A 22,421-nucleotide genomic window follows, 5' to 3' on the forward strand; every position below is an offset into this window, starting at 1 on the left:
TAGAAAATAGGTCAATATAAGTGCTACCTATTATATTATATAAGCGCTACCTAATATATTATTGTACTTGATAATATTTTCGGTTAAATAACATAACATAACTGATCTAAATTTTAACCGGTCTCTTATTTAACAGGTCACGCCGTTTTTTATTCTTTTTTAATCGAAGCACAGCAGAATCACCCCTCATTCATCCCCGTCAGAAAACAGTGAACACGACATCACAATTCTTAATCTCTCTACCTCGCCTTTTTCGCGATTCAAATGTCTTTGAATAATATGAGAACGGTAAGGTCAAAGTTGGGAGTTGAGTAACCTCTCACCTCCAGCTTATATCCATCCATATATATATAATGTTTATAAGAATCTAGATTCCAGATCAGAGAACAATTTAAATCCATGAAACGTGAAGAAATCAAAATGAAAAAAAAAGGCAAGAAAATCGGAGATGAAAATAATAAAAAAAAAGCGAACAAAATCTCCTTCTACTCCAATCGTAGACCCACAACGTGAACGAACTTCTACACCCAAACCTACATTTTCCCCCTCTGGAAAGAAAAAAAAAATCAATTTTTGTTTTGTTTAACTTCTGTTCCTTGTAACCCAAGCATCGAATAGTTGCCGATTTGAATCTGTGATATGTGCTTTTTGGAGAACGATTAAGGAAGCAAAAGGGAATTCAAACGGGCGAGGAACTGTTTTTGTTTTCGTTTAGCCGTTTTCATTTTCTTTTTTTCTTCTTTTTGATAATTTTTATCGGTTGATGAAGAAGCATCGTCGATGGCTGAGGATTCTGATCCTCTCGTTGCTCTCTTTCTCTGTAATAGCTCCAATCATGCTGGTCTCTCTCGGACTCAAAACCCTCACTTCCATTGGTAATCCTCTTCGAATATATAGATTTTCTACTATCACTTCTCTCTCTCTCTCTCGCTCTCTATGAAATCTGGAATGCGTTTATATTTCATGGAGTAGTAGATCAGACAAGAAAGCGAATGAGGATTACTTAGCAGTATTTTGCATCTTAAGTTTACAGAAAAATATGCATTACTTTTCAGTGAACGAAAAATGTATATATTATATATTTTTCACTTTCTTTCATTTGATTTTTCTTTTTTATTTAATTTAATTTTTGAGATGTTGACTGATCTTGTTTTCTTTGCATTTGTGTCACGGCAGGCAAGCGGGAGTTTATTGAGGTTTGTCCAGTATTGTACGGATATCTGAATTCTGTTTTATTTTTTAACTTTTGATTGGTTCGTAATGGTTTTTTTTTTTGGCTTTTATTGGTACAGAAACATAGGACAGATAATTTAAGATTTAATGCAGTTGAACAGGTAGCTTTAAGATTCAAGGATTTAGTGCATTTTGCCATGGGCGTCTTACCTTGAAATGCTTTTCACAGTTTATGCTTATCGATCTTTGTTGCTTTCTTATTTAGGAAAGTGCCGAGGAATTAAAAGGTCCAAAGCTTGTTTTCAAAGAGAAGGATTTTAGCTCTGTAGTTAGTCACAGTTCTGATGAGAATCGTGGCTTGTACCAATCTGGGAATGCTCCAAATGCCTCGAAATTGTTAGAAACAAGTGAGTATTTACTTGGGTGCATCTGGTATATTGGGACATTCACCTTTCATTTATTGAGTTAGATGCGACTCTCAGTTGCTCCATTTCTAAAGTCTGAAACTACTCATGAAGGAAAAGGAAAAGGCGAGCATCAAATTCAGCAGAATATCAAACTAGTGAACTCCAGGAAAAAGGTATGTATATGTATCTTAAGCATGGTAAGATGCTATAAATTTGAATTTTAGGGTATAAATGATTGCTATCAATATGAAGAGAGGGTTTGTTTTTTAACACCAAATAGTTGTGGTAAAACTAGCTGATAAAATCATAAGCCTTAAAAATTGGACCAGACCACCTTCTTCTATCATTTTGTGCCACAATCTCCTACTCATGATTTTTAGTTTGCTCTCCGCTACATTCAGTTTTTGCCTCTGTGACTCTATTTGTAATGCAAAAGTCAGTGAAGCACTAATCTCTAGATCTGAGAAATACCAGGACAAAATTCATGTAATTCTTTTTACCAGAATCTCTTCAGTAATATTCCTATCAGAATCTGAAGGTTTTTTTTTTTTGGTGTGTTTGTGTGTGTGGAGGGGTTAGGATGAGGGTAGTTCTTCTCTAGAATGTCAGATCTTGAGTATATATATACATGCATATATAGATCATACCGTTAACATTTATTTATTGGTTGCAGGAGCAACCCAATCAAGAAAGAGGCAAACGTGATCAGCATTTGCACAATCAAGAAAGAGGCAGGCATGACCAGCATTTGCACAGTCAAGAAAGACGCAGACATGATCAGCATTTGCAGTCTCAATCACACGGGGTAGTGGATGAGAAGATAAAGCTGATGAGAGATCAGCTCATTCGAGCAAAAGCTTATTTAAGCTTTGCACCACCGAATAGTAACTCTCACTTAATTAAAGAGTTGAGAACGCGGATCAAAGAGGTTGAACAAGCAATCGGTGATGCCTGCAAGGATTTTGATTTGCCATGGAGGTAAAGAAGTGTGCCATTGCATTTTATATCCAATAACAAACTTGAATTCTCAATTACCCGAGTAACTAAGCTTAAGTTTAGTGTTAAATTGCTTCCACAAGCTTTATATCTGAGGAACAGTTGATTTTTTTCAGTGCTTCACAGAAAATGAAAGGAATGGAGGCTTCATTGTCCAAAGCAAGTCGTGCATACCCTCACTGCTCTCAAATGGCAACAAAACTTCGTGCCATGGCTTATAATGCTGAAGAAAAGATTCGGGCGCAGAAGAATCAAGAGTCATATCTTGTCCAACTTGCTGGAAGGACTACCCCTAAAGGCCTTCACTGCCTCTCCATGCGGTTGACAGCTGAATATTTTTTCCTTCAACCCAAGGAAAGGCAGTTCCCTAACCAAAAAAAGTTGAATGATCCAAACCTTTATCACTATGCTGTATTCTCCAACAATATTTTGGCTTGTGCGGTGGTTGTTAACTCCACAATTTCCTCTGCAAAGGTAAACTTCCTTTGCTACTTCCAGTTTTTTATATTTTATCAATTTTCATTAAATTCCAGTCTTGGCTTGTTTTATGAGGTTAAACATGGTTGTGCTTATTCAAAGTGTTTGTCTTTTTTTACGCTCACGTAATATCTGTGTTAGGCCATGCGAGGATGCTCTGTTGTTTTATTTTACTAGAGAGTAACTGTTTACTTGTTATGATTTACATGTTGGTGGATGTAATGTACCCTGATAATTAGTTTTGACAATGCAGGAACCGGAGAAAATTGTTTTTCATGTAGTGACTGATTCTCTCAACCTCCCTGCAATTTCAATGTGGTTTTTATTAAATCCTCCTGGGAAAGCTACAATTCATATTCAGAGCATAGAAAATTTCGAATGGTTACCAACCACTCATATTTCAACATCAGAAGAAAAGAAGTTCAATGATCCAAGATATACTTCTGTCCTTATCCATCTTCGGTTCTATCTGCCAGACATCTTTCCAGCACTGAATAAGATTGTTCTCTTTGATCACGATGTGGTAGTGCAAAGAGACTTAACTGAAATTTGGAGTGTTGACATGAAGGGGAAGGTAAATGCGGCTGTGGAGACTTGTCTGGAAAGTGAAGCTTCGTATCGTGTGATGCATACGTATGTGAACTTCTCATACCCAATTTTGGAGAAGAGGTTTGATGCCAATGCTTGCACATGGGCATTTGGTATGAATTTGTTTGAACTCCAAGAATGGAGAAGAAAGAACTTAACCGGGCTCTATCGTACTTATGTGCAACTGGTAAGGGCTTTTACTTCCCTTTCCTTTCTCATTTGCTCCATGTTAATATATTATGCTTGTGATTTTTTCTTTTGGGCTGCACATTAATTCCTTGAAAAGATGGTCACCTTTCTTCTAAATGACATGTTGCTTGTTTTCCATTTCAATGCTATGTTGTTCTATTCTGATGAATCAAAAAGAATGTTAATTCAAAGCTTGTTTTCAAGAATTTTTGTACTGGTGTGTTCTATTATATGCCCGTTTGCCTGGTTCGTTACAGGGACTTGAGAGGCCATTGTGGAAAGCAGGAAGCTTGCCCTTAGGTTGGATTACCTTCTACAACCAGACTGTAGCTTTAGATAAGAGATGGCACATACTCGGGCTAGGTTATAATGCTGGTCTCAGTTCAAGTTATATCGAGCATGCCGCAGTTTTACATTATGATGGGGTCATGAAACCTTGGTTGGAAATCGGAATCGCAAAATACAAGGGCTACTGGAGCAAACATTTGCAGTATGACCAACCTTACATGCAACAGTGCAATATCAATGAGTAATCAACGATCACAAACATAAAAGTGGGATTCTTTGGTTCATACCACATTACTAGTTGCAGCAGATACCGGGAACTGCTCTTATTGATCTCATTCTTTCAACAATCGTTCATGTAAATGTCAACTCATTTTTTTGATAATCTTTTAGGGGTGGAGTCAAAATTTACGACGATAAGATTCTTAAGTGGTTTTTTTTTTTTGGGGGGGGGGGGGTTGCTCTACTCGGAGAGCTATACATTTGTACATAACTGATATCAAAATAATTCCACTAAAACAGGCTTAGATATACTTGAAAAAACCTTTAATTTTTATTTTGAATCATATCAATAAATTAATTTTTTTATGTAGGGTCCAAGTTAGCTTTCTTGTCTTTGTTGGAACACTCTTGGATCAATCTTTGTTTTATAGGTGGATGTTGCAACACGTGGACGAAATTGGTTGGGTGTATGTAGATAGGGGATATCAAACGAAGAGGGTAAATTGATTTGCCGATTGGATTGTACTGCCATTGCAGCAAAATCACTAAGCTGAGCTTTAGAAGTTTCTTCTCTTCCCCAATTGACTAAGTAATATGGCGACCATATCAGCTACCACATCAGTCATCCCTGCAACTGTTGCAACCAGGCCATTAGCCAGGATTGAGTCCCCAGTTGCTATTGGTAAGTTTCTATTGTAATTTAGAAGGGTTGTTTCCATTTTCACTTCAACCGCATATTTTGTTTTCAGGCCTGCCAAGGATGGCAAAGAGAGGGAAAGTGATGTGTTCAGCGGAGGAGAAAGTGAGGGCAAAGGGTCGGGCATGGGTGCATCGTTGCTGGCAGCAGCATGTGCGGCAACCATGTCGATTGAAGGAACTGGACTTCCCTTTGGTTTGAGCAACAATTTTCTTGGGTGGATACTGTTTGGAGTATTCGGCTTGATTTGGTCTCTTTACTTTGTTTACACTTCCTCCCTTGAAGAGGACGAGGAGTCTGGATTGTCCCTCTAGCCTTAGCCCAAACTATTTCCTTTTGCGAATGTACATCTATATCATGTTCAAATAGGGTTCGGCTGTTCTATCTTGTTATAGAACTACATCATGAATGCATGTCCAATGTGTATTCTTCTCTCTCTATATATATCTACGTATATTTTTTTAAAGAGGATGCAAGACTTTATGTTAGAGGGCGAGTTTTTGAAATTTTAAGAGGAAATAAATTTATAAAATTTTAAAATAATAAATAATTTTTAATAGAAAATACATAAAAAATTAAATATATGATAATTTTAAAATTTTAAGGAGGATGGTTCTCTCCACCCGCCATAGATCCATCCCTATATTTCTTCTTTAAAAATTGAAAATTTATCGATAGGATAAACTGTTACATACAACTTAAAGGCCTATTTGTTTCACTATAATTTATTTTTTGAAATACATATTTCATAATTTTTTGGTGTTTGATTCAAGTAAAATAAATAATCAACGTAAAATCAGTTACAAGTTAGCAGAAAAAACGCGTTAAATTTATAAAACGAGTGTTCTTTTCTTCTTCAACAAGTCATCTTTCAACTTATTTCCTATATTTCTCAACTACCTTATATCAGTGTAAATAAAATTGAGGAAAACAAAATCAATTACACCAATGTAAATAAGTTTTTATAGTAGGTGGTTTCTCCATGTAGGCTTGATTTGTTTAGCATGAAGCTGGTTACAGGAGAAGAGGGAATCAGTTTCCTGTTAACTTGAAAGAATAAATCAATATTTAATCTCAACTTGACTGGCTGTGTGGGGCACTTACATCAATTCATGAGTTCATGAATACATGTAAATACATGACTTCACTAATTTTCTCAAGTGAAGTTCATTATGTTTCCTACCAACTTTTAAATAAATATCATCAAACATAAATAGTATAAACGCAGAATACAATATACCATAATTCTTGCGTGATAATATATCCTTTGGATAAGATTTATCTCATTACTTAATAATACGACTAAAGAATAATAACACTTGGAAACAAACCAAACTTGGCCAATCATCTCGACCCCCTCGGTGGCTCCATCCGATCCGATATAATAATGATCCCATCACAACTAGGAAAAGGCAAGTCAAATTACTTTAAGGAAACAAAGATGGCATTATCAAATATCAGTTGGACTTCAAAGCAACAAGCATTTTAGAGTAGCCAACCATTATCCATTCTCCTACCACTGTGCATTTATTTCCTCTGAAAACACCAGAGTTACAAAACACTATAGTACAATATATATGTATATAATATATTTTGTAGGGCCGACAACCCACTAACCAAAATCATAGCCCCCCACTATGAAAGTGCTTCCATCATTGTCCACAAACCTCACCTTTGTTACAAAAAAGAGGATAGCATTATCAAGTGAGGTTTGACAATTCCTCAACCCCCCTTTCATCTTTTTAACTTGTCAGGACATGAAGGGCCTGCCGGTATTTTCTTAGGCAGACATCAAACCCTGTTTGAAAAAAAAACAAAAGGGGGTGGTGTAAGAGAATGGCAAAGCATCTGACTTTATTTTTTTTGTAATGTGGGACCAGGGATGGGACTGTGGGATGCTTACCCTTATTTTTCGTTTCCTTTCTTCCTATGGAGGAGGATTTGATTCGAGCTTAACAATGGAGGAGGTATCCGGCTGTTGGGCGTGGTAGATTGCTGTGGCCAGTGAGATGGGCATGATGCAAAGGGCCTTTGATTGGAGGAATTGCATGGCAGCTCCAACGTTCTCTTCCATAAGCTTGGCTACTTGTCGCTCCGTGCCGTCGTTTGACCATTTCTCCCACGCCGGTTGGCTCCTTCCACCCTCGCTGCTTTCATCCTGGTGTGTAATAGAGGAATCTCAATTTCCAAATTCAACCGATGATAAAAGGAAAATGTGGGGCGTATTAATGATTACATATTTGTAATACCTCAATCGATGATAGTGGGATGTCCGTCACAAGTGGTGCCACTGCACCTGCCCCGCCCAACCTACTCATGCTCAAAACCTGTTAAATGATCAATCAACAATGACTCCCAAGTATACTGAGAAAAGAAAACCTTAGAAACTAAAATGCACGTTCATCTAATAAGACATCATAGACAAATCCCATAAACATGACCTAAGCAGCACTAAAATAAGGAATTAAAATATATATATTTAAATATAGAAGACGAAGTACAAAATCAAACAGGTAAACAGAATTAATGGTACCTTAACTTGGAGCCTCAGGAACTTCACATAATCTACAATTTCATCGAGCATGACTGCTCTATCAGTCTGCAAGAAGGAACACGTCACTACTAAATGAAGTAAAGACTTATCAACATAACTAACCTTCCCCCCAAACATGAATATCTACCATAAAGTTAGCTGTCTCAAAGAGATCCATATAACAGTGATCAACTTAGCTAAGTTAAACAACACTAGTCAACTCTTAAGTTACGAGTTACTAGCTCTCAGATTAGGACACTCCAATGCATTCAATTTTTACATGCAATTCGACTAACAGACAACACAGATAGATAGGAAATGAGCCGGAGGAAGTGGAGAAACCCTCAAACAATAATAAAGTTACAGTTTTAAAGCTTCAGACCACAAGGTTAGTCATAAAACTATATTGCAAGGTTATATAACAAGATATTTGAAACACACACGTCATTTCATATGAAACAATGAAAGAAAGGAACAGACCTTGTTAACACTAGGAACAAGTTCCTGTATTGCTCTGATTCTTTCAGCGATTCTTTCTCTGCGCAACTGTGCAACATATATAACTCCATTCAGGGGATAAACTTCAGCATGGCGTATTAATTAAACAACAAAAATAGTATCTAAAAGACCATTCACATAGGGAATTCCCAATTACACTACTCAATCCTTTTGAATGGTTGATCCTGGTTCTTGGGCACTCGCATCCAACCCCTCAACTTGACTCTTACAAGTTACATATTGTGAAATGGCTTATAAACACTAGTCCCAATGAGTTTCTTAAGGGATGTGAGAAGAATTCCTTTTGAATTGCCTCACATTCCAACAGAAACATACGCCTCGATGACTGTTGTTCGAAATAATTTTCCATTATCATGATTTCCTGTGATTGTTTTATTTTTGATAAATTAAGCTTACCCTTTCAGCAATGCTATGTGGATCTGTGGCCTGTCCTCGTCTAGCCCGCACCCTTGGACGCATTATTGGTGGATGTGGTGATGGAGCAACATTTGCAGGTATTGGAGAGCCATGGAAAACCTGGAAAGTTTTATAAGTCATATCACCAATGATAGGATTTACTAAACCATTTTCCCCAAACAAAATCTCTCCTCTCAACAAGGAGAAGGGGTAAAAAATCATCATAACCGTAATAGTTCTGAGTAAACCCAATCTGATGTTTTAGAATTTACCAGTAAAAAGCAACATAAATCTTACTATAATTGGGCTTCTAGAATTTTAAAAAAATTCAGCATAATATTTCCCATAAAATTTGTATAATAAACCGGCATTATAAATAACTAAAGTACAAAACCAACCGCTTTATATTTATAGACCATCTTCTCGAATTTGACTCCTTCAACAGATAAGTGAACTCAACCGTATATGATGTTCGTAATTTTTGACGGCTAGAGGCATTTTTCGGGTAGATGGACCACTAACATAAGAAAAATTGGTAAATTCAAATGAGAAAAACATCACTTAACTTCAAACTAAGGAATCAATAGTCACTTATTTTAACGGCCTTTATTGTGTAAAACAATGGGGATATCAGAGTTTTCTTTCACTATGGGTAATTAGCAGGGGAATCGGATAATTCTGCACTGTAGTTAGTTTATGTCAATTATAAGATCCTAGAAAGAGCTTGATGTACTCTTTACTTCGTCAAATACCAAAAGTTGCCATGTTTTCCCTCGTCTTCTGTGTTATTAGACTGAAACGCAAGGTCATAGCAACATGATAACGAACCAGACAGAGAAATTGGATGTCAGGCTCAGGGACACCCTTGGCAATGCAAAACTTTGAAATAATTCAACAAGGACAAAGAAACTTGTAACGGTTACTGGGGGAAAGAAGAGATTAATTAATAAGAAATGTATCATCAGTTGGCACAATATAACTAGCTCTTTGACTTTGAGTTACACATAAGAGATTACTGATGTAAAAGAGAGATTTTTCCTTTTCGGGGATCGGTGATCAAACAAACAAACAAACAAAAATTAATAGCGATAAATGAAGAGAAAAGATAAATTACAATTTTTCTTACGTTTTTTACAGAAGAAGCCCTGCCATCGACGACCTCGTCACGAAACCGCTTGCTGCTGCCGGAAGTTTCGTCGGGCTTCAAAAACCCGTGTTTTCCTTGGTCCAAGCTCAACCCCAACGGCAAAACCTGTCCGGGAAACGCACCGCCTCCACCTCCGCCGAGATTTCCGGAGCCATCACCGGAATTGAGCTGTAGAAACATTGGCGCCGCAGCTCCCGCAGCGGTTCCAGTCAATCCACCGTCGGGTGCCGCCGAACCCGCCTCCGAAGGTGCGAAGTTAGGGAGACCGAGGATTTGCTCAAGGAAATCATCGGCGGGAGCTTCGTGGGGGTTATTAGCCATGAGAGAGTCGAAGAGAGTTAGAAGTGAGTGGAAGTAGCGAGTTAAAGCTACCAAGGAGTATCAACATGCAAGAAATTAAAAACCCAACAAAATACTAAAAAAGAGAAGAAGGAAAATGAAGTTAGCCCATATATTTCCGTTTCTAGCTTCAACCACCCACTAGAGGGTTGGGTTTTCTTGTGTTTTTGGGTTCTTCAGCTGAGCTCTGGGAGAGAAAGGCGAAGGGAAAGGGGAAATTTTTTATATGCCTTTTTATGTGGGAAACGATGTTTTCCTTTGGCTCTTTTATGCTTATTGGTAGGTGGTGGTCTTAAACGGCGTCGCTTTTGTGCTTTATGGCCTGGGAGGCTAAGTGATAAGGATGGCAAAAAAAAAATTTGAACCGGTTAGTAAAAATCAAAAATCGAATTAAACGGATCGGATTCGGGGATGATAAACGAGGATATGAAAAAATCGAATGTTTTAAACGGGGACGGAGATGGATTTGGTAATCTCGCTCCGATTACCCGGATACCCGACCGATACCCAATCCGATAAATATTAAAAATAATTATTTATATATATATATATATAATATTAATAAATTTAATTTAAATTATATATATATATATATAATATTTATATATTTAATTTAAATATATATACTCGGTCCTATACCCGGCCCGATACCCGTTTAAATAAGCGTTTATGCTAAACGGGAATACATGTTTCCCTGTGGTTTTCCCCGATTATCCGATGGGGATCCCTGTTAAAATTCCTGTGGTTTTTTAAGCGGGGACGGGTACAAGTTTTTTAAACGGGGACGGGAGACCAATCCCCGACCCGAAACCACCCCGTTGCCATCCCTACTAGGAAACTTGGAACATTTTTTTTCACTTTTATTTACTTTTACGGTAAATTTCTCGTTTGGTAACTTAATATTACTCTCTCTCTCCTATTTCACTCATCATACTTTCATTTTTTTTTAATTTTACTCACTAAAAATTATAGATCAAATTTTTTGTCACTTTGTTGTTAAATAATTAACAACGTTGTGACATGGACATATTTTAATCAAAACAACGTCATTTTACTCTAAAATTTAATTATTTTAGTAATTCAAAGTGATGTTGTTTTGATGTAAATTGTCATGGCTTAACTTTGTTTAATTATTTTAACGACGGAGTGATAAAAAAATTACAATTTATAAAGTTTAGTGAGTAAATTAAAAAATTAAAAGTACATTGAGTGAAATAAGAGATAGTAAAATTCAATTACCAAACGTATAATTTACGCTTACTTTTATCCAATTTCACCGCGTGTTAATAATGCACAACATCTTATCAACTATCAATTTCTAAAATTTTAAAAAAATATAATTTATATTTTTAGGGTAAAGTACACAAATGATCCTTTGATTATATAGTATTATTTTGTTGAGTCTCCTAACTATTAAAAGTTACAAAATAGTCTATCATTATAGGACATTGTTATTTTGAGTAGCTGATTATTAAAAGTTACAAATGATCACCCGACTATTGGTATGTTTCAAATTGGTCCTTTTACTTTAAAAAAAATTAACGGCAATCTCAGATAGACATTAACTTACTAAGATATGATAAATCTAATCTCAAATGATTATACAACCTAAATGGTTCTAGGACAATATTTTATCATATCTTACTATTTTAGTTAGTAGTTTAACAATCGACTCAAACAATCATCAAATTTTTAACGAAAAAATACAAATTCAGAAAATATGAATAATCGAGTGATTATTTTGTAATACTTAATAATCGAGGGACTCAACAAAGTAATGTCCTATAATCAAAGGGTCATTTTATAACTTTTGATAGTCAGTGGACTAATAAAGTAACACCCTATAATTAGGAGAATATTTATGTACTTTATCCCAATTTTTTAAGATCTAATTTTTTTTATTAATTAATTTATTATCTTTTATCGAGGCTTAATTATAAAATAAGTGTCCAAACTATATTGTTTTTTTAAATAGGTGCCTAAACTTATTTTAATTCATTTAAGTGTCTAACGTTACAAATGTTATCATTTTAGGTGTCTGGACTGTAACTGTAGTTAAAAAAATTAAGTGACACATGTCATGTTTTGTAATATTGTTTTTTTAATAAAAAATATTAAAGAAGCCCAAAATTTTCAAAAATATTAAAAAAGCCAAAAAACTTTAAAAACCATAATTCCAGTCCTATACCCACGTTGGTTGACGTTTTGGCCGCCGGTTTCGTCGATCGAGCCTACCCCCAAATACGTCTTCACCTAATAGTCATTTACCCTCAAATAATTACCCAAAAACCACACCTTGATGATGAAATCAACACTAAACCTGAAGAAACGACGAACTCGATTCAGCTCCCATAAGTTCCAATTGTGGTGGCTCTTCGTTGGAAAAATGACTATCGGGTGGAGGCGCAATAGGGTGGAGGTTCAATCGACAGTAATGGCAATAGTCGATGCGAGTAAATAGATTATATTTAGATTTTTTCAAAGTTTGGGTATATTTAAGATTTTGGAAATTTTGGATTTTTTAAAATACAATTTTATTTTTCTAAAAAAAAATTCAAAATTACATGAACGCAACAACACATATCTTTTACGGCAGAATTTAATGGTTGTTACGGTCTAGACACTTAAAATGATCATGTTTGTAATGTTAAGCACCTAAATGAATATTTAATGTTTGAAATTAAATGAGGAGGTTCAAATTTTTAATTTTTAACATTTAAATATAATTTATAAATAATACATTTTTAAAAAAGGTATAATATCATGTTAATAAAAATACTTAAATTTAACTAAAAATAATTAGAATAATCTTTAATTTTTAACAACATATTAAATGATATATCTGACACAAAATCAATATTTATAATATAACACTTAAAAATAATATTTAATTCTATTTACATTTATTTTATTTTTTATTTTAAAAATATAATAAAAATTACCTCACAACAAAATAAAAGTTTAATTCTAATTGAAGAATTAGATGTTTTTTTATTAATCTAGTATATTATATCATTTTCATAACAATTAATGAGGATGTGTCTTATTTATAATGAAATTTAAAGTTTAATATTTAACATATAATTTTTAAGCACAAACTAAATGATTTTAGTAGTAAAAAAATTATTGTTATTTCTTGAGATCATAAGTTCGAGCACCATAAATTTAGAAGTATGGAAGTTCAATATCAAATGTTGAGAATTATCTTTGAATTGATATTATCTTATACTTATATCAAATTAATAAAAATACAAAATCTTTTAAAATTTTTGAATAATTGAATAATTATTTTTAAATTTTATATTGTAAAATAAATGGTAACTATCAATTCTAGAATTTTCCTATTTTAATGATATCAGTGATAAAACAACTATTGTTATTTTTTGAAATTTTATATTTGAGCATTACAAATATCAAAGACATAAATATTTATTATTAAATAATTAAAATTTATATATTTACAAGTTAATAAAAAAAATTAGTTAAGAAAACAGAAAAACATCCCGCCAACATCGGCAACTTTTGTTTGCTTTTCCCGTTGCTCCAACGTACATTGATGGTGAATCCTATCCAAAGCAAATTTCGCTTAAAACGAGACAAAACCCATTGCCCTGAATGAATAAAAAAAATCACAATTTTACATCAACCAAATATTATAATATTAATTGTCGAATACTATTTTTTAAATTTTATCAATTTAACACCCTTTATAATAAGACATGTTACTATTTTTTAAATTTTATCAATTTAACACCCTTTATAATAAGACATGTTACATAAAACGTAACTTTGCTTGATGGACCGAAGGCACGTTCCTTAAAGCGCGCCTTCTAGATAAAATATTGATATGACACCATGTGAAAATATGAGTTTCAAGAGGCGCGCCTTCCAATATTTTCTTGTCATATGAGATTCCCTAAAAGTATTTTAAAAATATTATGCTTTAAAAGAAATTGTAAAATAAAATTATAGGGACTAATATTATAATTTAACACATATTAGTTCCATGAGTTGAAGAGGTTAATGGTGTTAATTTATATAGAAATATTGAAGTATTTAAGTTATGTTTCTTGACAATGTGAGATAAAAGCTAAAATGTATATTCCTTTAACTTTTTTATCTTTATATCTAATGAATCTACTTATACACTATTGTTAAATTACATTAGGTTAATATTTATTATTAAGGTTTATATTAATTAATATTATATATTTTGTATGTATTAGATACTATTGTCAATCTATCTAAGAAATATCAATTTTGCTTCTAAAATTACAAACAAGTTAGATCACACTTACATAATCTTAGTAGGGGTCTACAAAATTACATAGTTATGGTAGTCTTGTGTAGGATCAAACCACAGATGAATTTTCATTTCCCTCACATCTTTTATGTTCATGGCACCAATCAATATTTTTTTATATTTTTATATTAGATTCAACTTATATAATAGATCTAATTAATCATATTCAATAAATAATACATTTATATGTCAATGAAATATTTTTAATTTGTGTTATATAATTTTTTTGAACTCATAATTCATAATTAAAAAATAAGTATTTAAATATATTAACATATAAAAATATCTAATCTTAATTAATAAACCTTAATGATAAATATTAACATAATGTAATTTAATAAGTAGATTCATTAAATATATAGATAAAAAAAATTAATGAATACACATTTTAGCTTTTATATCAAATTGTCAAGAAAAATAATTTAAACACTCCAATATGCCTATATAAACTAACCCTGTTATACTCTTCACCTGATGAAACTTATATATATTAAATTACAATGTTAGTCCTAATGGTTTTATTTTTTAATTTTTTAAAGCATATTTTTTTAATATGCTTTAAGAGAATTTTATGTGGCAAGAAAACCCTGGAAGATAAGTCTCTTTGTCTTCCCACGTGGTGTCATGTCACTATGCTTCAAGAATCGCGCCTTCAGTCCATATAAACAAAGGCACGTTCCACGTAACACGTCTTATTATAAATTTAGGGAAACCATATTTGATAAGTAATATTATAATATTTGAGATATTTTTGGTAAAAATCCCAATTTTAGAGGTTAATTTCTCGAAAAATAAAATTTTTCTTTATTATTCACGTGCCAGACACCGTTAGAGAAAATATTACGGATATAACACCCTTTGCAGAAAGGTGTGGCCCATGCACCGCGCCTTACACTGATGTGTCGCCACGTGGGGTAAAGCGCGGCCCATGCACCGCTCCTTACGCTGATATGGTGCCACGTATGGTAAGGTGTGGTCCATGCACCGCGCCTTACGCCAGCTGGAGCCACATCAGCGTAAGGCGCGGTGCATGGGTCGCGCCTTTCTGTCGGCTGACACACGTGCCATAAAGCACGGTGCATGTGCTTCACCTTTTATAATTGTGTCTGAATTTCTCAGCTTTTAAAATTTTTCTCTCGGCTATAAATGTTACGCTCTCAACTTGTAAACATTCACACAACAATCCTCTCAACCTGTAAACATACACAACAATCCTCTCAACCCGTAAACATCATTCGACAATCCTTTTATCTTTGATTTAGAAGTTCGTTCGATCTTTCGTTGTAAGGTAATTTTTTAATATATAATATTTTTTGTATATGGTTATTTGAAAAAAAATATTGTACTAATTATTTTTAATTAATTTTTGTGGTTGTAAAATTGGAAAGCGGGAGCTTACGTTGAATTTTTTTTCTGATACGGTAATAATATAAAATTATATTATTTAAATTATTTACGTTTATTTGCAAAAATTTTATTGCGTTATATTTTAATTCATATATTATTTATTTAATTGTGTTTGTTTCAAGTTTTTTAGATATAAGACTGTCTCCCTTTCAAACTCTAAGAATGACGTGAATTTCAGCTATTGTTTATTATGATGGAGAAATTCGGGAAGATGAAATCGGCGTTTTGTTCGTATCAAATCATTTTGTTAAAATATCCTTCAAGAGAAACATAACTCTTGAGGAGCTGATAACGAAGATTTCAAGGAAGGTTCTTGTTGGAAGTACTAGAAGATTGTCGTCGCTTTAGTACAAATTTCCAACATCATTGTTTCTGTTAACTTATACAACGTTCGAACTATCTAACAAGGATGATGTTGAAATGATGGTTGATTCTTAAAATCATTATTCAGAAGCCGATACGGAGATGTATGCAAAGTTTGTTGAAGTACCTGTTATTCAGGGTCTGTCATTAAGCTCCCACTATGGGCTGGCTAAACAAGCTGATCAAGTTAACAGTCCAACTACAGTAATGTGTAATGATTTTAACGCCATAATGGGAAATCCGCATCATGGTGCCATCCCATCAAGTTCAATGGGGAGACATTTATCAGCAACTCCTTACAATCTGTACCGAGGTAGGTCCATAAACAATATGTATAGAAACATCGCGTCCAGTTCAAGGGGAAGGCATTCATCTTCCAATTTCTTTGACCTAAATATGGAGATTCTCTCGACGCAAAAATCTGTGCAGTTTCCATTTAACATGATGACTTCAAGCTCCAGGGGGAGGCATTATACTACGAGCTTTTTAGATCTCAATGTCGATATGCCTTATAGTTCAAGGGGAAGTCATACAAGTAGCATGTTGTTCGACCTAAATGTGGACAACATGGAGGAACCCTCATCTCCACCAAAAGAACCGCTTCATGAGCCAAGTGCGGATGGTGCTGAGACTAGACTATTCGTTCACCCAAAATCACCGTAATTCAACTCCGATGATGATGATGATGTAGATGAAGTTCCCACAAATGTGGTACAAATTGAATCTCCAACACACATGTATGAAGCTGACTATGGTGTAATGTACGGGCCAGAATTTGAGGATATGCCTAATCTCGGTGACTACGGATTTAACTCATCAATAATTAATGGTGAGTTATAATTATGCATGGAGTTTTCAAGCAAAGAAGAAATGATGATGGCAATAAAAAATTACAATATCCGTAATTCTGTTCAGTCTAGAGTCGACAGCTCTACGGCAGAAAAGTATGTCTGCCATTGTGTCCGACATGAAAACAGATTCAATTAGATGGTTTACGTATCGAAGAGGAAGAGGAAAAACAATAGATAGGAACTAACGATATACAACGATCCTCACACATGTTGTTCAGGATGGATCAACCAAGATCATCTCAACTTGGACTCTGAAGTGATATGTCAAGCCATCATGCCCATGGTAAAATCAAGCTCCCATATAACTATTGATGTTTTGATTTCAACTATACAATCGTAGTATGGGCATTCTGTCTCATACAGAAAAACATTGTTGGCAAAGCAAAGTGCGATTAAAAAACTTCATGACGAACGGGATGCATCTTACAATGAACTTCCAAGTTGGTTTAGAATGGTGCAGAGGTTGAATCCTGGGACAATTGTCGACTTCGAAACTTTCCATGCATAACATAATGATCGAGTTCTTCACGATCGATGCCAATTCTACCAGTTTTTTGGACTTACCCACAATGAATTAATGTTGTGAAATACTGTAAGCCTATAGTCCATATCGACGAGACTTTTTTGTATGGAAAATACACGCAAGTTTTACTATTGGTAATTATCCAAGATGGTAATCGCAATATTCTTCCATTTGATTTTGCTCTTGTTGAAGGAGAAGATACAAATTCTTGGGTTTTTCTCTTCCAAAACTTACGCTCACATATTATCACGAGGGAAAAAATTTGTCATTTCATATCGCGGAGCTGGGATCAAAGTAGCAATGGAGTCTTTGGGTTCAATATGGCAACCACCCTTTGTCCAACAAAGGTACTGTATCCGACACATTGCTGCGAACTACCATAGAAGGTTCAAGAAGAATGATGAGTGCCAATTACTTGTGGGAATAGGTAAGTGAAACTGATGTAGTTTTTTTCTTTCAATCATTTTCATTTTTTATAGAAACAAAGTTAGTAAGTTCTACATTTTATGCTCAGGTTACGAACTACTACCTCAAACATTTGAATCCATACTTCAAGATTTGTGGGTGAAGAACGAGGAAGGATGTGATTACATTAGCCTTATCAATAAAGAAATATGGACAAATGCATATGATGGTGGATATCGATATGGACACATGACGACCAACTTGGTTGAGGCAATCAATTTGACCTTAAAAGGGGCACGTTACTTACCTGTAACAGCTTTGGTAAAAATGACATATTTTTGTTTGGGAGTGCTTTTTGCAAAGCTCGGGGGACAAGCTCAAACATGGATGCAAAGCGATCATGTCTATCACCCTAAATTAGTTACAGATCTATAAAAAAATTATTGCATCAAATGGAATGTCTGTAACAAGCTTCTCTAGAACCCATTAAGAGTTATCGCGACCTCTTCAAGGGATTGAAGCTAACTCGTTAAGAGTAAATCTACGGGACAGATGGTGCGACTGTTGGTTTTTTCAAGCTCTGAAATATCCATGCTCTCATGTGATAGCAGTTTGATCGCATACCCGTCAAGACTATAATTATTGTGTGAATCCCTTATACCTACTATCAGAAGTGTTTAATGTATATGAATTTGAGTTCCCCCCATAGATAATGACAAAGATCCTAATGAGGTTTAGAATTGGGTTCCGATTGTATCAGATCTGACTTTATTGAGGGACTATGGTCGTCCAAAATCCACTCGAATTCATTGTGATATGGATATTCGAGAAACATCTAGATACAACAAAAGATGTGGGCATTGTAGAAACCCAGGACACAGTAGAAAAACATGTCCACTTCTTTTGTCATCAAGTAACTATTGATGAGGAACTTATGTAGTTGTTGTTTATCAAAGAATAGTTCTTGTAATTTAATTTACATTTACTTAAAGTTAAAGTCATTTGATAACCACTGATAATTAAAAAAATACAAGAAAACGATAAAGAAGAACCATTCAAAGTCAAGTTATCCATCAACATTGATAAAGAAGAACCATTCAAAGATATGACACATTTGTATTGGTACAATGGGATTCGACGTTGGCGTTATATGTGATTAAAATAAAAGAGATAATAAGTGACAAACTTAAGAAAGTTATCGAACACAATTATTAAATTTTATAAAACTAATATCAATTCCGTATTTGAATATAATTTTAAATACAATAAACTTTTAAAAGATAATTGTTTTTTATATGTATATTTACTATTATTATTATAAAAATAATTAAAAAGCATTAAATGGTCATCACCATTCACTTGAATTAAGTGATAAACAAAATTAACAAAATAAATTAAGTATTAAATGGTAAATAAAAAAATTACAATTGTTTGTCCAACAAGCAAGTAAATACAAATATAATAAAATATAAAAAACTATAGATGTCTACGGTGGGAATGTGTTCCGCAGGGCGGTGGCTGTTTGTCTCAAGGAGGATTTCTTCGTATAACTGGTTCTGACTCCTCACTGTCATCATCATCACCATCGTCGTCATCGTCATCATCGTCATCGTCATCAGGAGCAGATACATTTTGTTGATGAGAAACTGATAACGGTGTGACACTTCCATAGAATAAGAACCCTGAAGGTATATGACTGACTATCCCACCGTTCATAGAAAACTGGGAAAACTGGGAAAACTGAGAAAATACAGACATCGATGAGTGAGAAAGTTATAAATGAGGTGTCTGTGAAGCGGCCATCGGTGGTGAGGCTAGACCCGCCAAATAACTAGTATATGAACCCCAAGTTAGATATGTAAACATAAAACCATAATATCCTCTAAGAGGGGTCATATAACTCTATGGCGGTGGTGGCATCTGGTATGGGAACGGCGGTGGGGACATATGATATGACTGCAGGGTGTACATCGTTACAAACAGTGGTTGCTGTGAAGGTTTCGGTACTGTAGCTGACGACGAACCGAAAGCACCTGTTTTCCGTCCATAAGTCAGGGGACGATGGGGTTGTGAAGGTGCACGTCTCTATCGACGTCGAGGAATGCTCCTTCCTCGTGTATCCTCGGAAAGCAGGAACAATTTTCCGTTACTGTTGAATCACTCATAATAACCATTTGTAATCGTCAAATGGTCCACATAAATGGGTTCTCTATGGGGAATGCACCGACATCGATCCTCCCATATCATGACTCACTCATAATGCTTCAGCATCCAATCTATATTTATCTTACCTCGTCGATTGGTGTTATGCAACTCGTCGAGATTTTAAGGTGCTTCCAGAATTGGTTGTACAAAACCAAATTATTGGAGCACGCAATCAGTGGGGTGTCACTCGACAATCGCATAACAGATCAGAGGGACCACCTCCATCCAAACATCTAATAGGCCCCTTAACTCATGTGGGATGAAAATCCTTATATCATCATTACAATAAGGAGCCCATTCAAACTAAAACAAATATATATAATTCTTATCAAAATAATAATCTAATTATATAACTATAATACAAAATAGATTTTAAAACATTTAAATACATACCTCTGCGCCAGCCTTCTAATCAATTAGTAACCACATACAATGAACTTGGTTGTGCGATTTTTCCAGCATCAACAACCCGCCTATCACCTGTAGTATGCATGCTCGTGGATACTTTTTAACTTGATCCTCCGAGGTGTCCTTACTCAAATTCTGGAAATTTGCATCCAACCAATTAAATGGAATCCGACCACCGTTAAAATTTGGCGGGACATTACCTAGATATTCCTGGTACAAAGAATTCCAGATACCGTGTGCCACCCCTGAAAGCACATCTCCATCCACCGAAAGCCCCAAGTGCATGAAAACATCCTCCAGCGTAATCGTGCACTCTTCGCACAGAAGATGGAATGTGCATGTCTCCGATCTCCACCGCTCGACTAATTTGAGAGGTTTTGGTGTGGTGAAAATAGTTGAAAGATGAGTATTTATAGGATGAGATGGAGAGTGTGAACGGGCGGATGGAGGAGTGTGAACAGTTCGGATTAAATACCAAATGTGCGGCCCATGTACCGCGCCTTATGCTGATATGGCTCCAGCGGATGTAAGGGGCGGTGCATGGACCGCGCCTTACCCCATGTGGCGACACATCAGCGTAAGCGTCGCGCCTTTTTGCAAAGGGTGTTAGATCTGTAATATTTTCTCTAAAGGTGGCTGACACGTAAATAATAAAGAAAAATGTGATTTTTTGGGAAATTTTCTAATTTTAAAGCCTGTTTATTTAATCCATTGCAAAATGGAAGCCCTTTTATCAAGTGAACGCAGTAATGGCTATTTCTCTCATATCAGCAGTAGTAGGTTTTCTCCAGTTAAAGAGCCACAATACCCTTTCTCCTCCACCTTGATTTCCCGTAGGCAAAGCCTTTGTTTCAACCGATAGATTCACTCCAATGCTGCCATAACCACCGCTCCAACTCTTGGCCTTTTGACACTTTCTCTAAGTTGAAAAGACCAGGAAAAGTAAGTAGTTCCCCCTCTTTTGGTGTCATGGGTATTCCTTCATTGCTATAAGTTGAGTAGGAAAATTTTATAATGGGTTTATTATGGCATAAAAGTTCCAACATTTTGTTTGATTGGTCTATTTTTGCATGTTTTGTTTCTGGGTTTCGAGTTTAATTTAAGTTGCATTAGAGAAATCATGGGCTTGTTAGGATAATATTGATTATTGAATTGATTCTTTCAATGGGTTGTATCTGTAAAGTACGTGTTCTAATAAAAATATCAATATATGATAATTTAAAATTTTTAGTGAGTGCGGCTAGTTGATCCATCCCTATCGTAAGGTAGAAAGAGTTTAGTTAATCATTTTTTATGACTTCGACCTAGATTGGTTTTGAAGATGAGATTATTTGATGATGTAAGTTTTATACATGATGGAAGATTACCTTAGTTATTTTGAAAATCCAAGAAAAATTATTGTGGATGATAGTTTTTAAAGTCAAAGTCGTTATTCACATGAGATGCCTCCTTATGAAATTTTGTAGAACCAGAATACTATGCTAAGCTCGGCTCGCTGCATTTGTTTCAATAAGGATGAAAAAGGTTCACATTCATTGACATGGAATTTGTACTTGCAAATATGCAATACCTTAGCCATTGATTGTCGGTCGGTTTATAAACAACAATCATGTTGCATTATATGGATTGTATATTTCTCCTCCCTTGTACTTCCTCTATTTTACGCCAAAAATGTCAATTCTCTAATGTGGTTTTAATAAGCATAGAAATACCTCTGGGTGTTCAAAAATACCCGGTTCAATTGATTCGACGACCCGAATTTAAAAAATTGGATACCCGAGTAGTTGGCTGGGTCTGGGTAAAAAAAATTTCATAATAGGATACCCGATCCGAGCCGATAGTTATATATATATATTAGTTTCAATTATAATTTTATTTTAGGTTCCTTGATTTTTTACTTTAAAACCAAATTAAAATCCCTAAATTTTTTTCTAGGTTTGTATTATGTATATTTAAGTTTTAATTTTTTTTTAAAAATTAAATAATTT

General features: G+C 34.7%; 2 protein-coding genes and 1 pseudogene across 2 annotated transcripts; 2 read left to right on the top strand and 1 right to left on the bottom strand.

The window, feature by feature from the left end:
• The first annotated feature begins 780 nt into the window (after positions 1-780).
• LOC120183067 (probable galacturonosyltransferase 6) lies at positions 781-4,600 on the top strand. The gene is made up of 9 exons (XM_039187855.1): positions 781-841; positions 1,177-1,196; positions 1,293-1,334; positions 1,439-1,580; positions 1,692-1,753; positions 2,254-2,558; positions 2,693-3,050; positions 3,307-3,828; positions 4,088-4,600. The coding sequence occupies exons 1-9, from the start codon at positions 781-783 to the stop codon at positions 4,361-4,363; spliced, it is 1,788 nt and encodes a 595-aa protein (XP_039043786.1). The 3' UTR covers positions 4,364-4,600.
• A 241-nt stretch (positions 4,601-4,841) lies between these two features.
• On the top strand, positions 4,842-5,472 carry LOC120182991 (annotated as a pseudogene).
• A 1,041-nt stretch (positions 5,473-6,513) lies between these two features.
• LOC120182786 (transcription factor UNE12-like) lies at positions 6,514-10,196 on the bottom strand. The gene is made up of 7 exons (XM_039187654.1): positions 9,609-10,196; positions 8,483-8,602; positions 8,048-8,113; positions 7,568-7,633; positions 7,284-7,361; positions 6,938-7,192; positions 6,514-6,832 (listed from the first exon to the last, which is right to left on the bottom strand). Exons 1-6 carry the CDS (start codon positions 9,948-9,950, stop codon positions 6,962-6,964), a joined length of 903 nt encoding a protein of 300 aa, XP_039043585.1. The 5' UTR covers positions 9,951-10,196; the 3' UTR covers positions 6,514-6,832; positions 6,938-6,961.
• Between the last annotated feature and the right edge of the window lie 12,225 nt (positions 10,197-22,421).

This window comes from Hibiscus syriacus, unplaced genomic scaffold, assembly GCF_006381635.1.
Source record: "Hibiscus syriacus cultivar Baekdansim isolate YM2019G1 unplaced genomic scaffold, ASM638163v2 tig00112738_pilon, whole genome shotgun sequence".
Classification (NCBI taxonomy): Eukaryota; Viridiplantae; Streptophyta; class Magnoliopsida; order Malvales; family Malvaceae; genus Hibiscus; species Hibiscus syriacus.